Source organism: Mustela lutreola, chromosome 11, assembly GCF_030435805.1.
Source record: "Mustela lutreola isolate mMusLut2 chromosome 11, mMusLut2.pri, whole genome shotgun sequence".
Lineage (NCBI taxonomy): Eukaryota > Metazoa > Chordata > Mammalia > Carnivora > Mustelidae > Mustela > Mustela lutreola.
Window position 1 is genome coordinate 64534036 of NC_081300.1, and position 21278 is coordinate 64555313.

The following is a 21278-nucleotide window of genomic DNA, read 5'->3' on the forward strand; positions in this document are numbered from 1 at the left end:
GGTTTTTCATCCATTTTGAGTTAATTTTTATATATGGTGTCAGGTAAGGGTCTAACTTAATTCTTATATATGTGGATAGCCTGTTTTCCCAGCATCATCTGTGGAAATGACTTTCTTTTCCACATTGAATGGTATTGGCACAATTTGTCAAAAATAATTTGCCTGTATATTTGAGAGTTTATTTCTGGGAATTCTTTTTTTTTTTTCTTTTAAGATTTTATTTATTTACTGACAGAGAGAGAGAAATCACAAGTTTGCAGAGAGACAGGCAGAGAGGGAAGGGGAAACAGACTCCCTGCTGAGCAGAGAGCCTGATGTGGGGCTTGATCCCAAGACCCTGAGATCATGACCTGAGCCCAAGGCAGAGGCTTAACCCACTGAGCCACTCAGGCACCCCTATTTCTGTTTTGTTGGTCTCTGTGTTTGTTTTTATGTCAGTACCACACTGTTTTGATTACTATAGTTTCTGAAATTAGGATGTGTGAGTCTTTCAGCATTGGTCTTCTTTTTCAAGATTGGTTTTACTCTTCAGGGTCCCTTAGATTCAGTTCAAGATGGATTTTTATTCTGTTTCTGCAAGAAACATTGTTGAAATTTTGGTAGAGATTGCAATGAATTTGTAAATTGCTTTGGATAGTCTAGACATCTTAATAATACTCTGTCTTCCAGTCCATGAACATGGGATACCTTTTCATTTATTTATGCTCTCTTTAATTTTTTTGAGCAGTTTTTGTAATTTTCATCATACAGGCGTTTCACCTCTTTGGTTAAGTTAAGTCATAAGTATTTTATTCTTTTTGACGCTGTTCTGAAAGAAATTGTTCTCAATTTTTTTTTCAGATTGTTTATTCATGTATAAAAATGCAGCTGATGAGTTGTATGTTGACTTTGTTTCTTGCTGCTTTGTTGCATTTGTTCTAACAGTTTTCTAGTATGTGATCTTTAAGATTTTCTATGTATAAGATCATATCCTCTATAAATAGAAGTAACCTTCACTCTTCCTTTTCCAATTGGGATACCTTATTTCTTTTTCTTGGCTAGAAATTCCAGTATTCTGTTGACTAGAAATGACAAGAGCAAGCCTTGGCTAGTTCCTGATCTTAAAGGAAAACCTTTCTGGTGTTACCATTGAGTATGATGTTAACTATAGGTTTTTCATATGTGGATTTTATTAAGTTGAAGTTTTTTTCTTTTTGTAGTTTGTTGAGTTTTTTGTATGAAAGTTTGTCAAATTTTGTCAAATGCCTTTTCTGTATTAATTCAGGTGATCCTGTGTTTTTTGTTTTTCAGTCTGTTGATATGGTGTGTTACATTGGTCAGTTTTTGTTTTGAACCATCTTTGCCTTGCTAGAATAAATCCCATTTGGTCATGGCATATAATTCTTTTAATATTTCACAAAATTCAGTTTGCTAGTATTTTGTTAAAGATTTTTACATCAGTGTTTATGAAGAATATTGATCTGTAGTTTTCTTTTCTTATAGTATCTGGCTTTGATATCTGGACAACAAGCTATGAAGTGTGTTCTTTCCTCTTCAGTTTTTTGACAGAATTTTAAAAGGATTGATGCTGGTTCTTCTTTCAGTGTTTCATAAAAATCACCAGGGAAGCCATTAGGACCCAGGGCTTTTCTTTGTGGGGAAGTTTTTGTTTACTCATTCAGTCTCCTTACTAGTTGATTTCTTTTCATTCTTTCCTTTTTTTTTTTAATGTGGGCTTGAACTTGTGACCCAAGATCAAGAATTGCGTGTTCTGGAGGGCACCTGGGTGGCTTAGTCAGTTAACATCTGCCTTCAGCTCAGGTCATGATCCCAGGGTCCTGGAATCAAGCCCTGCGTCAGGCTCCCTGCTCATCGGAGAGCCTGCTTCTCCCTCTTCCTCTGCCTGCTGCTCTGCCTGCTTGGGCTCTCTATCTTTCTGTCAAATAAATAAATAAAATCCTTAAAAAAAAAAAAAAAAAAAAGAATTGCATGTCCTGGGATATCTGGGTGGCTAAGTTGGTTAAGTGTTTATGTTTGGCTCAGGTCATGATCCCAGGATCAAGTCCTGTGTCAGGCTCCCTGCTTCTTCCTCTCCCTCTGCCTCTGTGCGATCCCTCTCTCTCTTTCAAATAAATAAAATCTTTTTTAAAAATTAAATTAAATGTAAAAAACAATTAAAAACTGCATGTGCTACTGATTGAGCCACCCAGGTGCCCCACTGGTTAATTTCTTTTGAGAGAAATACGAATCTGTTTTTCTTAACCCATTCTAGTTTCGTATTTTGGCTGGCCAAGCAGCAGAGAAAGGGCATGCTGAGAGGGAAGGGGAACTTCACAGAGAAATGGGGGCAGTGGGAGCCTCACCTGCATTCTCATGCCTAGTCTCTCATCTCTGAAGGATGTCCCTGAGGACTCCGCCCTGTGCCAAGTCTTCGAATCCTCGCCTGTAACTATAACCGTAGTGGGGAAGTGGCCTTACGGATTTAGCCACCCCCACCAACATTTTCCAAATAGTTGGGGTTGGACATGAATAGGGTCCTCATGAATCTGACCAGCTGGCTTCCTGATATTTTTTTCTCAGGATTTTTGGGTGTGTGTGTTGTTTCAAATCCTCGTGGAGCTTATGGGCAGCCATATAGGAAGTTGTCAGGTGGTTGAAAATCTGCTGAGGGTTGCCACCATCTCTCCTGACCAGAGGCTTTCTTGGCAACTAGGCAGCTGTGGGGCCCCTTCAGGCCCTCCATCCCACCTGTCGTCCCCATTCCCCGCCTCAGGTGGAGTTTCCTGCCCGGCTCTGACACAAAGGCTCGCTAGCACTAAGGTCGGACACAGCTGGCCCAGGGAAGTTTTGCTGCTCAAAACATTCCACAGGCCTTCCAGATCCCTTTGTGGAAACTGGAGCCCTTAGGAAACTGGAGCCTTCAGGCCCAGCTCTGCCTAAGATCCTTCTCTCCACGGAGCCCCATGGTCTGCTCTCTATGTCCATTCAGTTTTTCCTAAAATGCTGCCTTCCCCCAGGAGGCCTCAGCCTCCATTCACATATTTCACTTGCTTTGGTGTCTCTTCCCCAGCTGGAATGTCAGCACATGAAGATGTTTTTTTGCCGGTAATACTCACCTTTCTGTTCCCTGTGCCTCTCTTTGACGACACACAATCTGTATTTTTTAATAGATGCAAGTGTTAATGACCAGTTATTGGCAGGGGACAGGCCCCCAAATCTGCGCAGTTCTGCCTGGTGGCCAGGAGGACTCCTGCCATTGCACCTGGGGCAGGGCCTGCTTGGGTTGCGTGGGAACAGCTACACCCATTGCTCCTGTTTGATGTTTTTCTGTGAGCTGCCTGCTGTTTCCCATCTTTTTGGTCCCAGCATGCCCTTGGAGCTCACTGGGCATTAGGTTCCTGTTAGGGGAAGAGGCAGCTCTTTTGGTTTCATTCTGCATACCATCACTGGTCAGTTGCCCAGTATGAGCAGAACACGGAAATGGGAAAAGATGGGGCTTGTTTGCAGTGAGGGAAAAGTGGTGTGTGGGGTACAGAGGTGCAAGGCTTTGTGACTAGGGAGAGGGAGTGAGGTCCCATGCTGCTCTGAGGGCAGCAGGTGGTCCCTGAGCAGTGGCCACCCTGATCTTTGTCTTAAAAAGCTGAGCACGCAGGGATAATAGCATGGATGGGCAGGTGCATGGTGGCACTTAGCTGGAGAGCAGTAAGGGGTGGTCCCAACCCCACAGAGCCATAGGAGGACCCTCGTGGGCACAGTGCCCAGAGAACACGGCCAGACCCTGATGAATCCTTTCTGTTTCAGAGCAGGCCTGCTCATTTGTGGCGTGATGAGTAAAGGTAGGGGTTCTGAATGCAAGTGTTGGTGGGGAGCTCCTGTGGCTCAGGCTGTGTCCCATCTCGGTCTGGGGGCTGCACAGCCACGGCCCGGACCCTCTCCTGGCACCAGGTTGCATGTCAGGATGTTTGCTGGGAGCATGGTGGGCTGGGCTGGCCGTGAGCCTCTGCTACCTGCCCCCAGGCTTTGCGCTACGGGCTGTTCGAGTGGGATGTGGGTCTGTGATCACACTTACTAAGCAAGATGGGTGACTCTGCCAGGTCTTAGCCACAACCCCTCAGCAGGTATATGGTGTCATCTCCGTTATCTAGATGAGAACCTGTGTGGCCAGAAGGACAAGGGCCAGCCCCGGTTCTCAGCGAGCAAGCTGTGGGCAAGGTCCAGCCCAGCCCGGTGGCTCCCCAGTCAGCTGTCTCACCTCTTTGAGGCCTCCCGAGGTTGGGAGTGGTTCTGACTCCTCTTCCTTGTGTTCTTTGGCTCTTGCCCTAGCTGAACATCCACGTGGGAAACATTTCACTGGTGGACCAGTTTGAGTGGGACATGTCAGAGAAGGAGAATTCACCAGAGAAATTTGCCCTGAAGCTGTGCTCAGAGCTGGGGCTGGGCGGGGAGTTCGTCACCACCATTGCCTACAGCATCCGGGGACAGCTGAGCTGGCATCAGAAGACCTATGCCTTCAGGTAGGAGACCAGATGCGGCCCGCCCTCATTCCTTTGCAAACCTCTTAGGGGGAAAAATCATCTCCCTATGTGTGGTGATGCTTTCGGGTCTCTCTGGAGCCTTGGCCAGCTTAGCAGCCCTTTGGTGGCTCACTCCTCCCGCCTCTTGTGTGTCAGCAGCAGGGCTCCCCATCCTCATCACGGTGGGGGGTGATTCTATCCCCTCTGTACCCAGTAGTGCCCCCCCAACTGCCTAAGGCCACACTCTACTGCCCCGCCACCTCTGTGCTTTTGCCCAGACTCTTCCCTCCATCGGGGGTAGACTGCCCACCCCAGGAGCTGTCATCTGGTGGACTTGCCTTCTGTCTCAAATAAGGGCTGGTCCTCGGGAGAGTCAGGGATCTCTAGCAGTTTATTTTTACTGTTGTATCTCACCATTAAGTCAGAGGCTAGTCGAGCGCCCACTTCAGCAGGACCCTATACTGGGCGTCGTGAAAGATAAAGAGTCATATCCAGGCTGCCAATGAAGGTGGAAGTGTAAACAGAACATTCCAGTTCTGTGTCCTTTGTGGCAGTGTGGGGGTGGACCAGGGGATGGCGGCTTCTGGAGAGGCAGATGTGGCTTTCCCATTGATGGTGGCCCCGGAGTGCAGAGTACAGGTTTGGTAGGGGATGGGGTTGACGAGTGATCACGGGGAGTAGAGATTGCCCGCTGCAGAACTGTTCCCTGAGCTCCTTTTCCCCTTGGGAAAGTGCAGTCTGTGGGTAGCGATGAGTATCATGCATCAAAACAGGATGTTAGCATTTATTCTGCTCATAACTGTCGTTGTCTACATTTGGCGATCATTACTCAGGGACGGCAGCTTAAAATGGCCCGTGAGGAGCCAGTGCGAAGGTCTTTTGGCAAAGATATGACAGTTAACGGAGCTCTTGAGTATGTTTGTGTCTCAGCTGATTTTCCCAGAAATCCCAGGAGACTGACTGCTTCTGACTGGTTCCTGTAAATCTGAGCAAGAGAGAAGGAATGACCATACACTTTTGGGGCTTGAGGATCCTGGCCCTGGGAAACCACTGAGCTCCTGGGGGGTGTCCAAGCGCCACCTGCACTCCCAGCATCTGGGCTGGGACAGCACACGTGTCCCCTCCCATAACCTCCCAGCAGCCCTGCCGTCCAGGTGGTCCTGCTGCACAGACAGGGTCCAGGCCCTGCCTGGGAGGAGGCATCCATGAGCTGCGATGTGGTGGCGTCTGACCCTTGTGAGAGTCCAGCTGGAGGTGCAGGCCTACATGTCCGTTCGTGCTGTACCTAAGCCAAGGCCAATGGGCCTGATAGACCAATCTGGGGTGGCCTCACTTGCTGGAGTGCCCCTCTCCAGGTCCTGGGAGGTGGTGATGTGGTACAGGTCATGGGAGTGACACCGACGCTAGATACCTCATCCCCCAGATGCTGATCAGGTCAGAATCCACATTCTGACCAGCAGATGCTGTGGACTGGGGGTGCTCAGAGCAGGAAGACCCTGAGGGTGGTGGCGTCCTCCTGCTCTTATCTCTCGGGGCGATCCCAGGTAACCTCCCATAGCCCCTGCCGAGGATTTAGGCCATTGGTGGTGTGCCAGACAGCTCACAGAGCAGGCCCCCTTGGGAGTCCCTGGTGGCGACAGGTCAGGACTTATAGACAGCCCGCACGCCCCCATCTCAGAAGCCACTTAATAAGTTCCAGCCGGCTGGATGGGTAGCATTCCAGAGCCCCAGCCTGCTGCGATCTGCAGGCTGTCATGCTGAGTGTGCAGATTTCTCGTCCTGGCGGTGGAAGGCAGGTCCGCTGACTGGAGACTGGGGTAAGCACATACCCCTTCCCAGCAGCCCCAGCAGCCCCAGCAGCCCCAGCAGCCCTAGCAGGCCAGGCCAGCGGGACGCAGCCTATCTGGATCTGAGAGACATCCCAGTGTCTCTTTTGTATTGGGACAGCTGCTTGTGATTTCCCAGCTGACCAGGCCTCCTGCACTCCTCATGCTAGGCCTGGCCTGTCATGTGTGCTGTGTGCGGTGTGGGCATCTGGACTCTAGAGAGAGTTTGCAAGACAGGAATGGGAGCTTAGGTTCAGAAGCTGGCTTGATGTAGGCTTCATCGTCCAGGGGACGATTGTGGCCTTCTAAAGCAATCAAGGGAAGGGACTGGAACTTCTGTCTCTTGCCCCTATCCCACATTGTCACTGCTGCACCATGTCATCCTTTGGGAGCTCTGACCGCTCTTGACTCTCCCCAGGGAGCCTGGTGTCAGTCAGTCTTTCTGGGGGAAAGGCTGTGTAGTGGGAGTAGAGTGGGCTCTCAACATCCCCAGGGCCAGGGGCCACTTGGTCTGTGGAGGGTGGGATCAGGAGTCCTGGCCTGGTCTCTGCTACACCCAAAGCTTGGCAACCGCTGAGTCACATGACTCCTTCAAAGGGGCTTGAAATCCAGGGCCTCCGTCATCCTGTGTTATAAATGCTCTGAATTCCCGCCATCTGGTCCTTCCTGTCTGTCTGCCCCCCGGACCAAGCCCAGCATCCGGCTGCGGTGCCATCTGCAGTGATGGTGGCACTGAATTGTGTCCACAGTGGAGCAGGGCAGGCTGCTGGTCACAGGGCATGTGTGAGCAGAGGCAGACAAGTCTTAGGAGCTAGGCCAGAGGACAGGCTGCTTCCCTCCAGCCATGGGACGGGCAGGCCTGATGTGGGCAAGCATGAGGAGGGAGCATGGCATGTAACAAATGGATAGGGGGCCCCAGACTCCTAGCAGGAGGGGTACAGGACTCCACCAGGGTAAGGGCCTGGGCCAACTGGCACATGGGAGGCTGTCAGATACCCAAACCTGCAAGCTGTTACCTCTGAGAAAGTTGTGTCAGTCCCGTGGCTGCAGCTGGGTGCAGAGAAGAAATAGCACCCTGTCCAGCACGGGAGACTTGTGTGTGGCCACTGAAAGTACTGGAGGGTGCAGGCCCGGGGTAGGGAGCATGAGACCCCAGGGTGGGGAGGGAGGACAGAGTGCCGGCCAGGAGGAAGCCAAGGACATGGGGAGGGGCCAGAGAACTTGGGATCTGGGCCCAATAGGGGACAGAGAGGCAGTGTCCCTGGTGCACATCAGGGTTGGGAGACACCAGGGTCATTTTGGATTTGTTGACCAGGAGCCACACGGGTTCCTCCTGGAACTCTGCCCACCTGCCAGTGGCAGGCATTTGCTTGCCTGCTTATCTGCTTTGAGAACCACTTCCTGGAGGTACAGTGCATGTAGGGTGCGGTCCAGCCAGCTAGCACGGGCTCTGTAGGATCCGCAGAGCCCCAGCTGTCACAGCTGGCAGGCCTTTCCTCACCCCAGCAAGCCTTGCCCCCTTTCACCATTGCCCTGCCCCCATGGCTCTCAGCCCCAGGTGACTACTGATCTGCTTTGCGTCAACTTGCCTCTTCTGGTATTCAGTATAAATAGAATCCCAGATCACGTGGTCTTTTGTGGCTGACTTCTCAGTGTCACTTCTCCCTGTGGCAGCCTGTATCAGAGCTTCGTTCCTTTTGAGGGCTGTGTGATACCTTATCATACAGATGGACCATATTTTATCTACCCAGTCAGCCGTCGAGGGACAGGTGGGCTGTTGTCCCTTTGGGGCTGTTGTTAAGGGTAGTGGGGTGAGCGTTCATTTTTGTTTCAGTGCCTCTTTTCAGTGCCCTTGGGTAGGTGCTAGGAGGGGAGTTGCTGGGTCACATGATAGTTGTGTTGAGCACTTGGAGGGAGGACCCGACTGCTTTCCAGAAACCACCCCCCACCCCATTTTATTTCCCAGCCAGCAGAGCCAGGCTTCTGGTATCTCACTTTTAAATCTAGCACTCCTAGGGCAGTGGGGTAGGGGGAACTCGGTGGTTTGGATTTGCATTTCCCTGACCCCTGATGACCTTGGGCATTTGTACATTGCTTTTGACAAAATGGCTGTTCAGGTCCCCTGTTTTTTAATAGGGTCATTTGCATTTTTATTACTGAGTTGTAAGTGTTCGTTATATATTCTAGATAGGAGTCTTTATCAGAGATGGGATTTGCAAATATTTTCTCCCACTTTTGGGTTGTCTTTCCACTTTCATGACAGTGTCCTTCAAAACACAAAAGCTTTATGTCGTCTTTTTTTTTTTTTTTTTTAATATTTAGTTATTTGGTTTGGTTTGGTTTGGTTTTGGGTTGGTTAGTTTGTTTTTCCCAGTAATCTCCACACCCAACCTGGGGCTTTAACCTACAACTGGGAGACCCAAAATCTCATGTGGCACTGACTGAGCCAGTCAGGTGCCCTGAAACACAGAAGTTTGTGGGTTTTTGTTTTTTTTTAAGATTTTATTTATTTATTTGACAGGCAGAGATCACAAGTAGGCAGAGAGGCAGGCAGAGAGAGAGAGGAGGAAGCAGGCTCCCTGCAGAGCAGAGAGCCCGATGTGGGGCTCAATCCCAGGACCCTGGGATCATGACCTGAGCCGAAGGCAGAGGCTTTAGCCTACTGAGCCACCCAGGCGCCCCAAAGCACAGAAGTTTTAAGTTTTAATGTAGTCCAGTTTATTTTTTCTTTTGTTGCCTGTGCTTTTTTTTTTTTTTTTTAAAGATTTTAAGTAATCACTACATCCAGCGTGGGGTTCAAATTCCCAGCCCAAGATCAAGAGTTGCATGTTCCACTGACTTAGCGCAGCGCCCCCACGGTCCTTTTTTTTAATGTGACACCTATGAAATCACTGCCTAATCCAGCACCATATGTTCGAAAGACTGCTCTCTCCCCATTGCGTGGGCTCCCACACCATGTCAAAATGCGTTGACCAGGAAGAGGAGGGTGGTGTCGGGTTTTGTCCCCTGCCCACTCCCAGCTGAGCAGCCATGGACAGGTCATTTCCCTCCAAGAGTCTGTCCTTCTCATTTGTGAAGTGGGCCTAGTAGTGTTTCCTGGCTTTTGTGTCATGCAAGGGCATAAAAGTGAGATCACAGCAAGACAGCCCTACAAGCTGCGGCCCAGGGCCCTCTGTCACCTCAGCTACAGCCCTCCCCTACCTGGGCTCTGTGTCCCCACCTGGACTCTGCAAGAAAGTAGGAGAATCTGGGGTCCCAGGTGACCTTGAAGTCGTCATGTGGAATCCCCTCAGAGGAGGAGTGGGAGGCAAGGTGGCTCTCCCGCCTTTGTGTTTGTCCTAGATCCGAGGCAGGCCTACTGGCCCAAAGCCCATTCTTACAGGGTTGGATCGAGCAGTTCTTATTTTAGAACAAACCCACAGGAGTGGAATCTTCCCAGAGCCAAGGGGAGGTAAACAAAGGGACCTCCAGAACCTACTCACAAGCTCTTGTTTAAATTAAGAGGAAAACATGTTTTGCTCCCCTCAGCATGGGCTTGGCGCCTTTCATGTCTGTCCTCCCAAGGAAGGCGGCAGCTGGGAGGCCTTGAGGTGCGGGATGATGTTTGGGTCTGTGGCTGGGTGGTTTAGGATTGCCAAACCACGGCCCTGGCTGCAGAACAGCTGTTAGGAGCTGCTGAGGAGGCTCGGCCTCGGGGAACCTCGGGTGAGGGCTTGGTGCATCCACTGGCCTCTGAGTCACCAGCACAAGCTCGGGCTTCGGGGACTAGCTTCAGCAGCAGGAGGTGAACCTGACTCCTGCAGAGGGGCCGGAGGGAGCCCTGGGCTGTGGTGAGACCTTAGCCCATGTCTGCTCGCGTTCCTTGAGACTCTGGGATGAGGAAAAGAACACGAGGGAGGCCAGAGCTGGCCCTCGGCTGCTATGTGCCCACCAGACGCCCCTCTCCAGTGGGCCACACACACAACCTTGAGCACCAGTTACAGGGAGACTCTGTGACAAGGCTCCTGGCCCCTGGGGAGCCCCTTCCCAACACCAACATAGTGGGCATACGTTGGCTGGTTTAAATAACAGTAAAGCTCTGAAAAGTTCCCACAGCTGTGATATTGTTCCTGGTTTCCAGATGAAATATCAAAACCAACAATGCCTGACCAGAGCGAACAGTGTTCTGCAGGGGGGCAGACATGTGATAGGACTGCATTGGAGGGGGCTGGCCTTCTTGGGGTGCTGAGCCTCGGGGAACAGGTGCAGGCCACCCAGCTGGAGAAGAGAGAAAAGGGCTGGTGAGGTGGCGGTGGTGATAGGGGAAGGGGCTGGGAGAGGTCACTGTGAGGGCCATGCTCTGAGGCTTGGAAACCAAGGCCTGGAGAGGTGGCAGCTCAGCTGTGTCCTCCCTCCCATGGTGTCTGCTCCTCCCCCTCTCCCCATGCCCATGCTGTGTCTCTTTGGCAAGAAGGGGCTTAGGTGGCCATCAGAGTGGTCGTTTAGAGGCTACAGAGTGTAGTGATTTGGGGACAAGGGTCCCAGGCCCAACTGTTTACCTTAGGCAAATAGCCCAGTTCTCTGGGGCTTAGTTGGGCCAGTGAAGTGGGCTGAAGGGCAAGTGTACAGAATATTCAGGAATAGGCCGGCCCAGCAGCCTTCAGTGGGATGAGTCTTTGAGGCTGGTGGGTCCTGGCCCTGGACACTGAGTGGGATAGACTGCCCTCCCCTGCCTCCCCAGCAACACTGGTCACGGGGAATGCCCTCTCCAGGCTTATAGACAGAGACACCTCGGCAGCAATCTAGAGCCTGTTTGAGAGTGCTTTGAAGAGAGGCTGTTATTGGTGGGGGGGGGGGGGGGGGGCTGGCATCTCCAGTGACTCTGCCTTGAGGTCTGAGTGACAGGTGATGACTGGGCCACTCCTCTCAGGAGTGCTGTTCTGAGGAGCCAGGCATGGAAATGGCCCAGTAGGGAGGAGACAGAGGAGGTAGCAGGAAAGGCGTGGGCCTTCCTGCCATGGCCTGGCTCCAGCATTCTGGCAGGGGGCGGACACTGTTTCTGGGGGCGTTTCTAGCTGCTACTCTGTGAACTCAGCAGTCACTACCCCCCACTCCACCCCACCCTGGCCCACAGTGAGAACCCCCTACCCACGGTAGAGATTGCCATCCGGAACACAGGGGATGCTGACCAGTGGTGCCCGCTGCTGGAGACTCTGACAGATGCCGAGATGGAAAAGAAGATCCGCGACCAGGACAGGAACACGAGGTATCCACACCCCCACCCCTCCAGGTCCCTTACAGCTGGCTCTGTCTTGAAGGCAGGTGAGAGATGTGGTGACCTGGTTTTGTGGGGAACCAACTTGCCAAAGACAGGCCCCTGCATGGGTTTCCCTGCAGGGAACAAAAATAAGCCCCTCTGGAGCCCTGGAGAGGTAGGCGGGACCTGTGCAAGCTGGAGAGAGAGCAGACGCAGGGCCTCCAGCAGCAGACAGGCACAGGCCGAGTGGGGCTAGGGATCCTCCCTCTTACCATCCATGTCCTATCTCTGTCCCCACTCCCCCAGCTGCACTAGAGATCCCTGGGGGGCTCTGGGTCACTCCTTCTTTCCTCCTGCAGGCGTATGAGACGTCTTGCCAACACTGCCCCAGCCTGGTAACCAGCCTGTCAGTGCGTGGCTCCCACGGAGCGTTCAGAAGATCGGACCGCCTCTCCATCATCTCCTGGCAAGGCAGGAGGCAAAGGGGGCAGGCCGGGGCCATCCTGAGGAGCATGGGGTGTGGGGAGGGCTTACGGTCACCCTCCCCTGGGCACACATTCCAGTTTCTGAGCCCCAGTCCCCACCCAAGTCCCTGGTCAGAAAGAGGCCTCATTTTTGGATTGTGTTTTGTTTTTGTATAGGAGCCCCAGGTAGGGCTAGCAACACTTTTTAAATAAAGACAACAGGTCATGTTCCATTTTTTCAAAGTGGTAGCATAAAAATAAGAAAGGGAACGAGGAGCAGGGTCTGGCTGGGTGGAGTGTGGCCAAGGCCAGCACACCAGGCCTCTCGCCCTTCTGTGCCTCAGAGCCCCAGGTGGGCAGATGGGGGCTGATAAGGCTGCATCCGAGGCCCTCAGACCCCCAGCCTGATACCCACCACCTGTGCCATCCTCCAAGGAACAGAAGTGAGGTTCAGAGGGCAGGGGGCCGGCTTTCCTGTCAGCAACAGCCCCACCCTGTTCCAGCTCCACCCCAGCTGGAGCCCTGAGCCCTGCCAGCAACTCTCTCAGGTGGGTCTCAAGGAGTAAGACATGTGGAGCGGCACGCCTGCCTGGGGCTGGAGTGGGGGTTTGTGGTGTGCCGAGAAGGGAGGCACAGCCCTGGGCCTCTCCTCAGCTCTGCATCCTTGTCTCATGGGGAAATGTCCCCACTCTACACAAGGCACATGGGCTCCACAAGGGTGGCACGTGTGGGTCTCCTCACGGAGCCAAGCAGTGCTTGGTGAACTGAGCCCATGGCTGCAGTCTTGCCGAAGAGAATAGACCCCAACACCGGGCAGCTGCCATTAGCTGCTGCCGCGTCTTCCCTGTTGGGTCAGGGCAGCTCTGCTCCCTGGGTGTGGCAGGAGCATGGTGCCACCTGGCTCCCAACCTGAGCCCCACACTGGCCAAGGGCAGAGTTCTTGAGTAGGAATTGGGGTTTTGGTGCCAGGATATAGGGGTAGATGGGCCTGGCCCTCTGGGCTGGGGGTCCTGTGATCATGTCCTGGGACATGACAGCTCCTAGCTCCTGGGGAGTTTGTACTCAGGCCCACTGCCCTTCATCCAGGAGTGCAACTTGCTGGAGCGAAGTTGGGCTTCACTGGAAGGCCCTGAACAAAGAGGAAGATTCCAGGACTGGGTTCTCCTGGCCTTGGAGACAAGTGGGCTCCATTGCTGAAGGGTTTGCTTGGTCCATGTGCCCATGCAACTGGTGGGATGGACTGAATACTGCCCACCCCAGCCCCTCTGGGCAACCCAGCCCAGTGCTCCTACAGAGCCAGCTGCAACTCCACACGGTTTGCCTACAAAATTTAGGTCAGACTCCATGATGAATACTTGTGTCATCCGTGAATGTGACAGCCTAGGGCTGGAGGAATACCGTTGCTGTTGATCATCCAGGAATCAACCGTCATTATGACTAGTCTAGGGCAATGAGGAAAGTTGGCCAGGCTGTCTGGTACCCGCTTTACCAAAGTAAAAAGTGAGCTGTGGTATCAGATCAGGCTCCCATGGTCCTTAGCTACAAACATCAGGGAGAGAACTTTGCAGAACTCTGCTGAGGTGAAAATTTCTCAAAGCTTTGGGGTTGCAGAAAGGGCAGAGGACCCCGGTCCTGGCCCTCTCCTGCACCTGACTTCATGGAGCCTCGGCCAAGTCCCTTGGCTGCTCAGCTGGAAAATGGGGCAAAGGTCCCCTTGTTGCCCGTGAGGGACAGAAAGAGTCAAGTGAGGCATCAGCCTGAGGGTACCATGGGCAGGAGCCCCTAGGCCTGGCATGATGGGAACATCCCAGTCCTGGCCCCAGCCAATGAAACCTGGCCAACCCCCTTGCTGCCTGGCCTAGAGCAGAGATCAGTACAGGTGGTATTTTCCCAAGGCTCCATCAAGGTGTTGGCAAAGCTGGAGTAAGAACCCTGAGTATGCCATGTGTGAGCTCAAAGCTGCTGGGCAACTGTGGGCAGGTTCTTGACCCCCTTTGGGCCTCCCATCCTACCACCTACAATTGGTCTGAGAGGGCCGGCCAGGGTTGGTGGTCCTAGGTCAAGGCCAGCAACACCTGCCCAGCTCCGTGGAAGGATGTGGCCAGCCAAGGCAGGGAGCCAGTGCTGCGGGCAATGAGATGCAGGTCATTCTGTTTATTTGGGTGGGCCCTGGGCACCAGCCCAGTCTCCAGGACAGGTTGCTCTCCTGTAATCGGGAGTTAGGGGTAGAATGGAGGCCTGCCAGAGGCCAGGAAAACAGGCTGGTCCTGGGTAGGATCATTGCTGCAGGAGTCCTGGCTCCTCCTCCGGGAGGGGCAGGTAATTGGGGTCCTCCTGTGGGGCATCCAGTAGCAGCTTCCTGTAAGGAGGGGCCCACACTGAGCTGAGGCCAGCGGGCGTTCCCACTGGTGCAGGAAGCCATCTGAGGGAGGGTAGCAGAATTATCTCTAGCACTCACAGGAAACTGGGGGTCAGTAGCAGCCTCTTGCCTCCAGGCTGGTTGGGCAAGACGTCCTCTAGGAAGTAGTAAATGTGGCCCACAGCAATGGTCCAGAGCCCGAGGCCCTCACAGCCTACTCCCTCCTTCCATGCACAGGCAGGCAAACAACTCAGGCCCCAGAGTATGAGTACCCAGTGTTCTGCACAGACTGCCAGCACAGGGTTGACCTTGAAGGACAGGCTTACCTGGCCCAGAAGTGGGCAGGACGTGGGGAGGGGAGGGCCTGAGAACATGGGAGGAATAGGAGTCAAGGCTGGCACCTTGACACACCGTATGCTCATCTCTGGTCAGGACCCACATGAGCATCAGTACACCCGAATATGGGGAGCCCATAGCTGGCTGGGTTATTCAGGGGCTGGGAGAACAAAGGAGCTAGAAAGTCTGGAAGAGGGGGTGGGAGGACAGGTGAGAGTCCTCCCAAAGACCATCAGGTACCAGATGGGGAGGGCGGATGCACAGGCAGGCTTACCCAGCAGGTCCACAAGAATGGAGTTGCCCAACAGCAGAGAGAAACCCATAAGTGCCCAGGGCAGGAATGGTGCCTGGAAGGTGAGGAGGCCGAAGAAGTTGACTCTCACTTGGGGGTTGCGGCGGCTCCATACATACACCAGCATGACTGTGAGTGCCTGGCCCAAGAAGAAGAGGCTGCCCAGGAGCCCCAGCAGCTGAGCCAGAGTCAAGGTGCTGGAGGCCTCCTCCTGGTGCAGGCCTCAGAGCTCCTGCCCAGGGCCCCTCTGACTTGCTAACACCCTGGAATCATCCCTAGTTTCCCTTCTCTCATCACCCCTCTGTGCCCTTCCAATCAAGGCCACACTATGGCCTCAGGCCCCACAAGTGATCTGCCCTTCTTGTCCACCCCCAGCCTCCAAACACTGCCTGTCATTGCCCCAGTTTCTCCTGACAATGGGCATGCAGGGCTCAGCCCCCAACCACGCCACCCGGCTCCCCTGCACATTGCCCTGTAGTATTTTGTGTACAGCATTGAAGAGCTGGCGTTGACATCCGAGTCTGCTATGTACGGTAAATACATCCTAAGCTGGAGGGAGCGACTCTGTCGCTCACCGGCCAGCACAGGCTGGACCAGAGGCACTGCGGCCTTCAGTTTAAGAGCCCAGGAAAGGATACGGTCATGAGGACACCCCCGAAAAGGAACATGAAGACGAAGTCGGCCGTGCGGCCACGGAACGAGCCTCCTCCAGCATCCGCCGAGCGAACCTGCGGCTCTAGAAGCGAACCCTCGTCACAGGCCAGAGCCCGCGGCTGTCCGTAAAGGAGTGTCCACAGGCAAGCCTCAGTTCCCACCGCGCCGCGCATCCCAGTCCGGCGACCCGCCCACTCTCGCCCCCCGCTTGAGGTCGGCTACACGTAGCAGGATACACGAAGAAGCATGTTGAAGAAGAAGCTGAATCCCAGCGGCCCAAAGAAGAGGAAGTTGGTGACGAGCCTCCAGACCTACAGAGATGGGAAGGAAGGCGGGCGGGCGGTCAGGCGCAGGGCAGGCAGGGCCCGGCTGTCAGGTGCCATGAGCGGGGCCGCCTCACCTGGAACTTCCGGAACACGAGGTGTGGGTTGAAATAGAGCTGGAAGGGGCTGAGGAGCTCCAGCTGCTGCGGAACCAGGGACGCGTCAGGTGGTGCCCCCGGAACGCAGAGGTAACCATGACGACACCCCTCCCGGACTGCAGCCACGGAGATGCCCCCACCCGTCTAGCCAGCTTACCACAGCAGCGGTGGTAAGGACGCAGGCCGCGGTGTAGGCCCGCGTCACCGCGGGCACCTGCAGGAACTCGGCCATCAGCCCCTGCCACGCCATTGAAACTTCTTTGACACGCGTGGCCCAACTTGCTGCGCGCTCTTTAACCCGCCTCCAAAGCCCGCCTCACTCTCGAATTCGGCCAATCCGCGTCGGAGGCGCCGCACGCCCAGGGTCGAGGGAGGGACCCTGGGCCCGGTAACCAATAGGAGGAGGAACTGGGAAGCCGGGGGCGGGACAGGGTAGTGGGCGGATCGGAACTAGGGACCAAAGAACAGGCCCCACTGTTGAGCACGTGGCGGTTGTTGTGATGGCTGGCGTGGCGGCGCGGGAGAACGTGTGACCAATGAGGAACGGGTCGCTTCACGGCAAGCTAGAGAGAACCAATAACGAGGACGCACAAGATTTTGGGGGCGGGACTGAGGTTACTCCGCGAGTGAAGAAGAGAAAAGACCGCGGAACTGCGAGACCGGAAGGGGCGGGGCCACAGTGGGCGGTGGGCAAGGCGGAATCGTCGGGAGTCTGGTCTTGGAGGCTCTGTGAGTCCACCTAGCGCCGCCAAACACTTTGTCCCGTCCTCTCTCCTACTGACAGCCAAACACAGTGCCACCTGACCCTTAACAGAAGAGGCGCTCAGCACTGTGTCCAACCACCCCACTCCCGTACCCTCCTGCAGTCCACTTGACCCCACGCCGACTCCTGCGGACAGTCTTTGAACCCAAAACGCCAGAGTGCCAACACAGGCCAGAGCAAGTGAACGGGCTGGAAAGGGCCTCTTCTTCTTCTTTTTTTTTTTTTTTTCCTTTCTTTGAGCACGTGCACAAGCAGGGAGGAAGCCGTGAGAGGGAGAAGCAGTCTCCCCCACGGAGCAGGGAGCCCTACTGGGGGCTCAATTCCAGGACCCTGAGATCATGACCTGTGCGGAAGGCAGACGTCTTAACCAGCTGAGCCACCCAGGCACCCCGTTTTAATCATTTTGATGGAAAAGAGAAACTCCATTTATTCATTTATTAAGTCCACTGTTTACTGAACACAGATTGTGTGCCAGGCGCTTTTCTGGATGTGGGAGATACAGCAGCCAAGAAAAGATGAGGAGACAGGTAGTCATAGGCTCGTACTAATATGAGAGCTTGTGTTCCCAGGACAGTAAACTGACGCAAATAATGCCAAGACTGGAGGGTTGGGTCGTGAGCCATCACTGCAGGTGGGGTGATCTGAGAAGCCTCTGCAAACAAGTGATGAGCAAGTGACGCTTGATTGTCACTTTTAAAAGACCCCTGTGGCTGCTGCAAGGACAGTAGACTGAAGAATCAGTGAGCAGGGGAGGTTGCAAGGCACAATGGTGGCTTGGGCAGGGTGGAGCCTGGAGCATAGGGGAAGGGCGGGAGACGCTTTTGCCCATTGATGGGACGGAGCTGTGAGAGAGCAACCAAGGGTGACTTGAAGGTCTGAGCCATAGGGCAGATGGATGGTGGTGGCTTTTACCAAGATGAAAAAACGCTTGGGGAAAAGGAGAGCGGACGGAATCCCTTCATGGCCCTGTTGAGTTTGGGGCATCTGTGTGACTTCCACCTGGAGAAATCTAAGGGTGGTGTTGGGGGAGAGATTGGCCAGGCAGTCCAGTTGTGGATATCAGTCCTCTGTACACCAGTGGCCTGTGTAGTCTTGGGCCTGTGTGAGGCAGATGAGGCCCTGCCTGGGTGGCTTACCATTCAGTAGTCAGAGAAGGCAGACCTGGCCAGGGAGGCCTGGGGAGGCTGGAGAGGGCTTCTAGAAGCTGAGCCAAGAAAGGGCTTCAGGAGCAAGGCAGCGAGAAGCTCACAGAGATGAGGCCCGGGAACGGTGGGGTGCAGCCATGCCAAAGCCGCTGTGGCCAGGACACTGGAGGATAGGAGGAAGAGGAAGGTGCCCAAACAGATGTGCCTTTACCAACATGGGGAGCTCAGGTGTGGACGTAACTGTAGAAGACTAAGAATGCCCTGGACCAGGGCACTGAGGCCCCCCGAGGAGACTGGAAAGGCTGAGAACCAGCTGACAGAGTTATCTCAGGTGGATCCTGAGAAAACAGAGGGCTAAGAAGGGTTCCCTAGGGAGTGGCTCAAGGAGTCCCCAGGGGACAGAAGCAGAGGAAGAGGCTGAAAGCATGAAAGGGCACTGTGCATTTGGCTCCGGAGTGAGAACAGGTCTGGTCTGATAACAGTGGGAATTGGATTAACATGCTGAGAGTTTGGGTGGTGGGACCCCCCCCCCTTTAGATGGCCCCCATTGTCCAGCAAAGCAGGCCAAGGTCATGTTTGAGGTGGGCCCAGTGGAGTAGATCCCATCTGGGTGGAGGCAGGGCTGCAGATGCCAGGGCTGGCACCTGCCAGGCAGGAAAGCCATCCCGGGAGGTCAGGTTTCATGCCCGTGTGGGGAAGAGTGGGTATTCCTGCCTCCAGGCACCCAGCAAGCTCTAGGCCCTCCACTCAGGGTCAGGCCAGGGCTAACAGGAGGGTTTGTCATTGTGGACAGGGGCATCTGTCTCCCCTCTGATTGCAGCTGATAAGGCAGGCGCCTCGCTTAGGTACAGACAGAGAAGCACATTCCCCGGGGAGCCTGGGAGGCTGGGACAGGTGGGGACATCCAGGGGAACAATGGCTGGATTTTAGGGCAGATGCTCCCTCCTCAGAACCCTGGCTGTTCTCAGAGGGGGAAACTGAGCCCCAGTAGGAGGTACAGCACAGCCTGAGGCAGACCTCCATCACCAGTCCAGGCTCTTCCCGTCAGTTGCAGGCCCAGGGCCGTTCCACTTCTTGCCTCAGACACCTGCAGACAGTTATTTACGGAGAGGAACCCTGGACTCCCCATGGTCCCAGGAGCCTAGAGATGTGGGCAGGCAGCCTGACGTCTATGTGGCTGCTGGTCTGAAGTGGGGGTTGGGGGGTGAGGGGTGCCAGCTGGGCCTCTTGGGCTGAGGATGAAGCTGAAGGAGGGCCTGTGGTCCCTGGGCCAGGTGACAACAAGCCCTGCTCCTTAAGCTGCCTCTCTGGCCTTGCTGTGTTTTCCTTTTGACATGAACCTGCCCCTTTCAGACCCTGGGCCTCCTCCATCAGGGGGGCTTTCCCTCAGGAGCTGGGAGCTCAGTGCCAACCCCCTTCCTGCACATGGGCCCCCAACTGTGGTGGGAAGACCGCCCCCGCAACTCCAGCCAGCTCCTCCCAGGAGCAGCTGTGTCCCCACTGGCCCTTCCTGTCTGGGTTATGGTGTATTTTTAGCACTGAATCCGGAACCTACTCCGCAGCAGCTGCCTATGGCCGGAGTGCAAGAACAATAAACCGTCCAGGTGGGCTCTGTCAGGCCAGGGCTGGCCCTCTGAGCTTGGTAGCAGATTCCAGACTTTCCAGGAATTAGCAGGTCTCTGGGGTGGATGGAAAGGGAGGAGGTAGCTTGGGGCTGAGGAAGAGTAGCATGAGCCAGGCCCATCTGGGGAACAGTCTGTGCAAAAGTCCTGAGGTGCCATGGTGCAGGTGCAGAGAGAGGCAGAAGGCATGGCAAGGAAGAGGGGCTGTATGCACTGTGAGGCTGAGCAGGGCTGTAGAGGCTGTGGTCCCTGCCCTGAAGGGCAATGAGGAGCCCTCTGAGAGTTTTCAGCATGGTGGTACGTGCCAGTGAGATGGCAGCTCTCGGGAGGAAGAAGGAGACAAGAAGAGAAGCACTCATTTGAGTGGAGAAGGATGGCAGCCAGCCTGCATTAGGGGTGAGTGACAGAGGAGGAGGTGGAAGCCACAAACCTTCGTGACTGATTGGCAGACAGGTGAGTGTCGGGGAGGGCCAGGTTTTGGAGGGAAACCTCCCACTGGCTTGGGACATGTCAATTCAGGTGCTGTGGGGCATGACCACCTCAGGGAAGCCCTCCCTCCCTGGCCACCCCAGCTTGGTTCTCCCAGCCCCTTGTCACCTACAGCACGGGGTAGGTGCTCTCAGCTCACCATGCTCTCTATCCCTGGAAGTCCTCGGTGACCTTTGAGCCTCAAGAAGGCCGAGACCCGTCCTCCAGTGCTGGATCTGCGGCCTGGGGGCTGGCACTGAGACTTGACCGTGCCAGGTGGGCCTCTGTGTCCTGGTCTGTGAAATGGGCTAGTGGGAAGAACCCATTTGTAGAGCCTCCTTCAGCTGTAGTCTGTCCTGATGTGGGGAGTATCAGATTTCTGGGCAGGGGCCCCTTCCTGGGACACAGTCATGGCTGCCCCTCCTGGCCCCCAGCAAGGTAGAGACCCTGAAAGAACGAGAATGCACCAAGGCAGGACTTTCTCCCCGAGGCTGGTTTTCTCACCTGCCTCCTCCCAGTCCAGAGCTCTCCCAGGGCTGCAGTGGAGAACATTCACAGAGGAACATTCACAGAGGCCTCAAGAGCCTGGGAGGGAGGCAGTAGGGTCTGGCTCTGATGGGGATATGGGGAAAGATACCGACATTGTGCAGGGAGGGGCCAAGAGTCGTGGGCTTGCTGAGGAAGGACTGCCGGGCGGGCAGAAAGACTCTGGACTATGACAGTGGAGAGGGCACCAAGGCCAGGAGAATGCCTTGAGCAAAGGTGTGGACACATGGAGAATCCATGTCTCGGGCCACCTGGGTGGCTCAGTCATTAAGAAACTGCCTTCGGCTCAGGTCATGATCCCACGGTCCTGGAATCGAGCCCTGCATCAGGCTCCCTTCTTCAGGAGGGAGCCTGCTTCTCTCTCTCCTGCTCCCCCTGCTTGTGCTCTTTCTTTCATTCTGTCAAACAAATGAATAAAATCTTTAAATTAAAAAAAAAAAAATCCATGTCTCACGGAGGCAAGGACAAGTGAGGTCCTGAGAGCCAAGGTTGGAGCCAGTCGCCACGGTCAGAACAGTGGCTTAGCGACCCCCTCACCGGATTCTGCACCCCTCACTGAAGCCCCTCAGTGGGTTCCTGGACCCAGTTCCGATGCATGCGTGTGGGGCGTGTGTGTGCTCAAGCTTCCCCACAAGCAACCAGACCCCAACAGG

General features: G+C 54.6%; 2 protein-coding genes across 3 annotated transcripts in view; one reads left to right on the forward strand and one right to left on the reverse strand.

Annotated features, from left to right (window-relative positions):
* The window catches only part of SMARCB1 (SWI/SNF related, matrix associated, actin dependent regulator of chromatin, subfamily b, member 1), a 37528-nt gene extending 25266 nt beyond the window's left edge, over nucleotides 1-12262 (forward strand). For both annotated transcript variants that reach the window (XM_059140791.1, XM_059140792.1), the window contains exons 7-9: nucleotides 4303-4493; nucleotides 11433-11564; nucleotides 11915-12262. In XM_059140791.1, coding sequence (XP_058996774.1) covers nucleotides 4303-4493; nucleotides 11433-11564; nucleotides 11915-11954 — 363 coding nt within the window. In that variant the 3' untranslated portion in view covers nucleotides 11955-12262. The remainder of the gene's footprint in view (nucleotides 1-4302; nucleotides 4494-11432; nucleotides 11565-11914) is intronic.
* A 1891-nt stretch (nucleotides 12263-14153) lies between these two features.
* Nucleotides 14154-16579, reverse strand: DERL3 (derlin 3). Its single transcript, XM_059140794.1, has 7 exons — nucleotides 16239-16579; nucleotides 16061-16126; nucleotides 15885-15971; nucleotides 15645-15734; nucleotides 14989-15184; nucleotides 14478-14592; nucleotides 14154-14378 (listed from the first exon to the last, which is right to left on the reverse strand). Exons 1-7 carry the CDS (start codon nucleotides 16329-16331, stop codon nucleotides 14297-14299), a joined length of 729 nt encoding a protein of 242 aa, XP_058996777.1. The 5' UTR covers nucleotides 16332-16579; the 3' UTR covers nucleotides 14154-14296.
* Nucleotides 16580-21278: the final 4699 nt, after the last annotated feature.

Bases quoted from the DNA above. Each gene is read 5' to 3' on its own strand.
- DERL3 (XM_059140794.1), bottom strand. From the start codon at position 16,331: ATGGCGTGGCAGGGGCTGATGGCCGAGTTCCTGCAGGTGCCCGCGGTG. The intron at 16,127-16,238 runs GTAAGCTGGCTA...CTGGTTCCGCAG, and splicing joins TCCTTACCACCGCTGCTGTG to CAGCTGGAGCTCCTCAGCCC. The intron at 15,185-15,644 runs GTATCCTTTCCT...ACTCTGGCTCAG, and splicing joins TCGGGGGTGTCCTCATGACC to CTGCTGGGGCTCCTGGGCAG.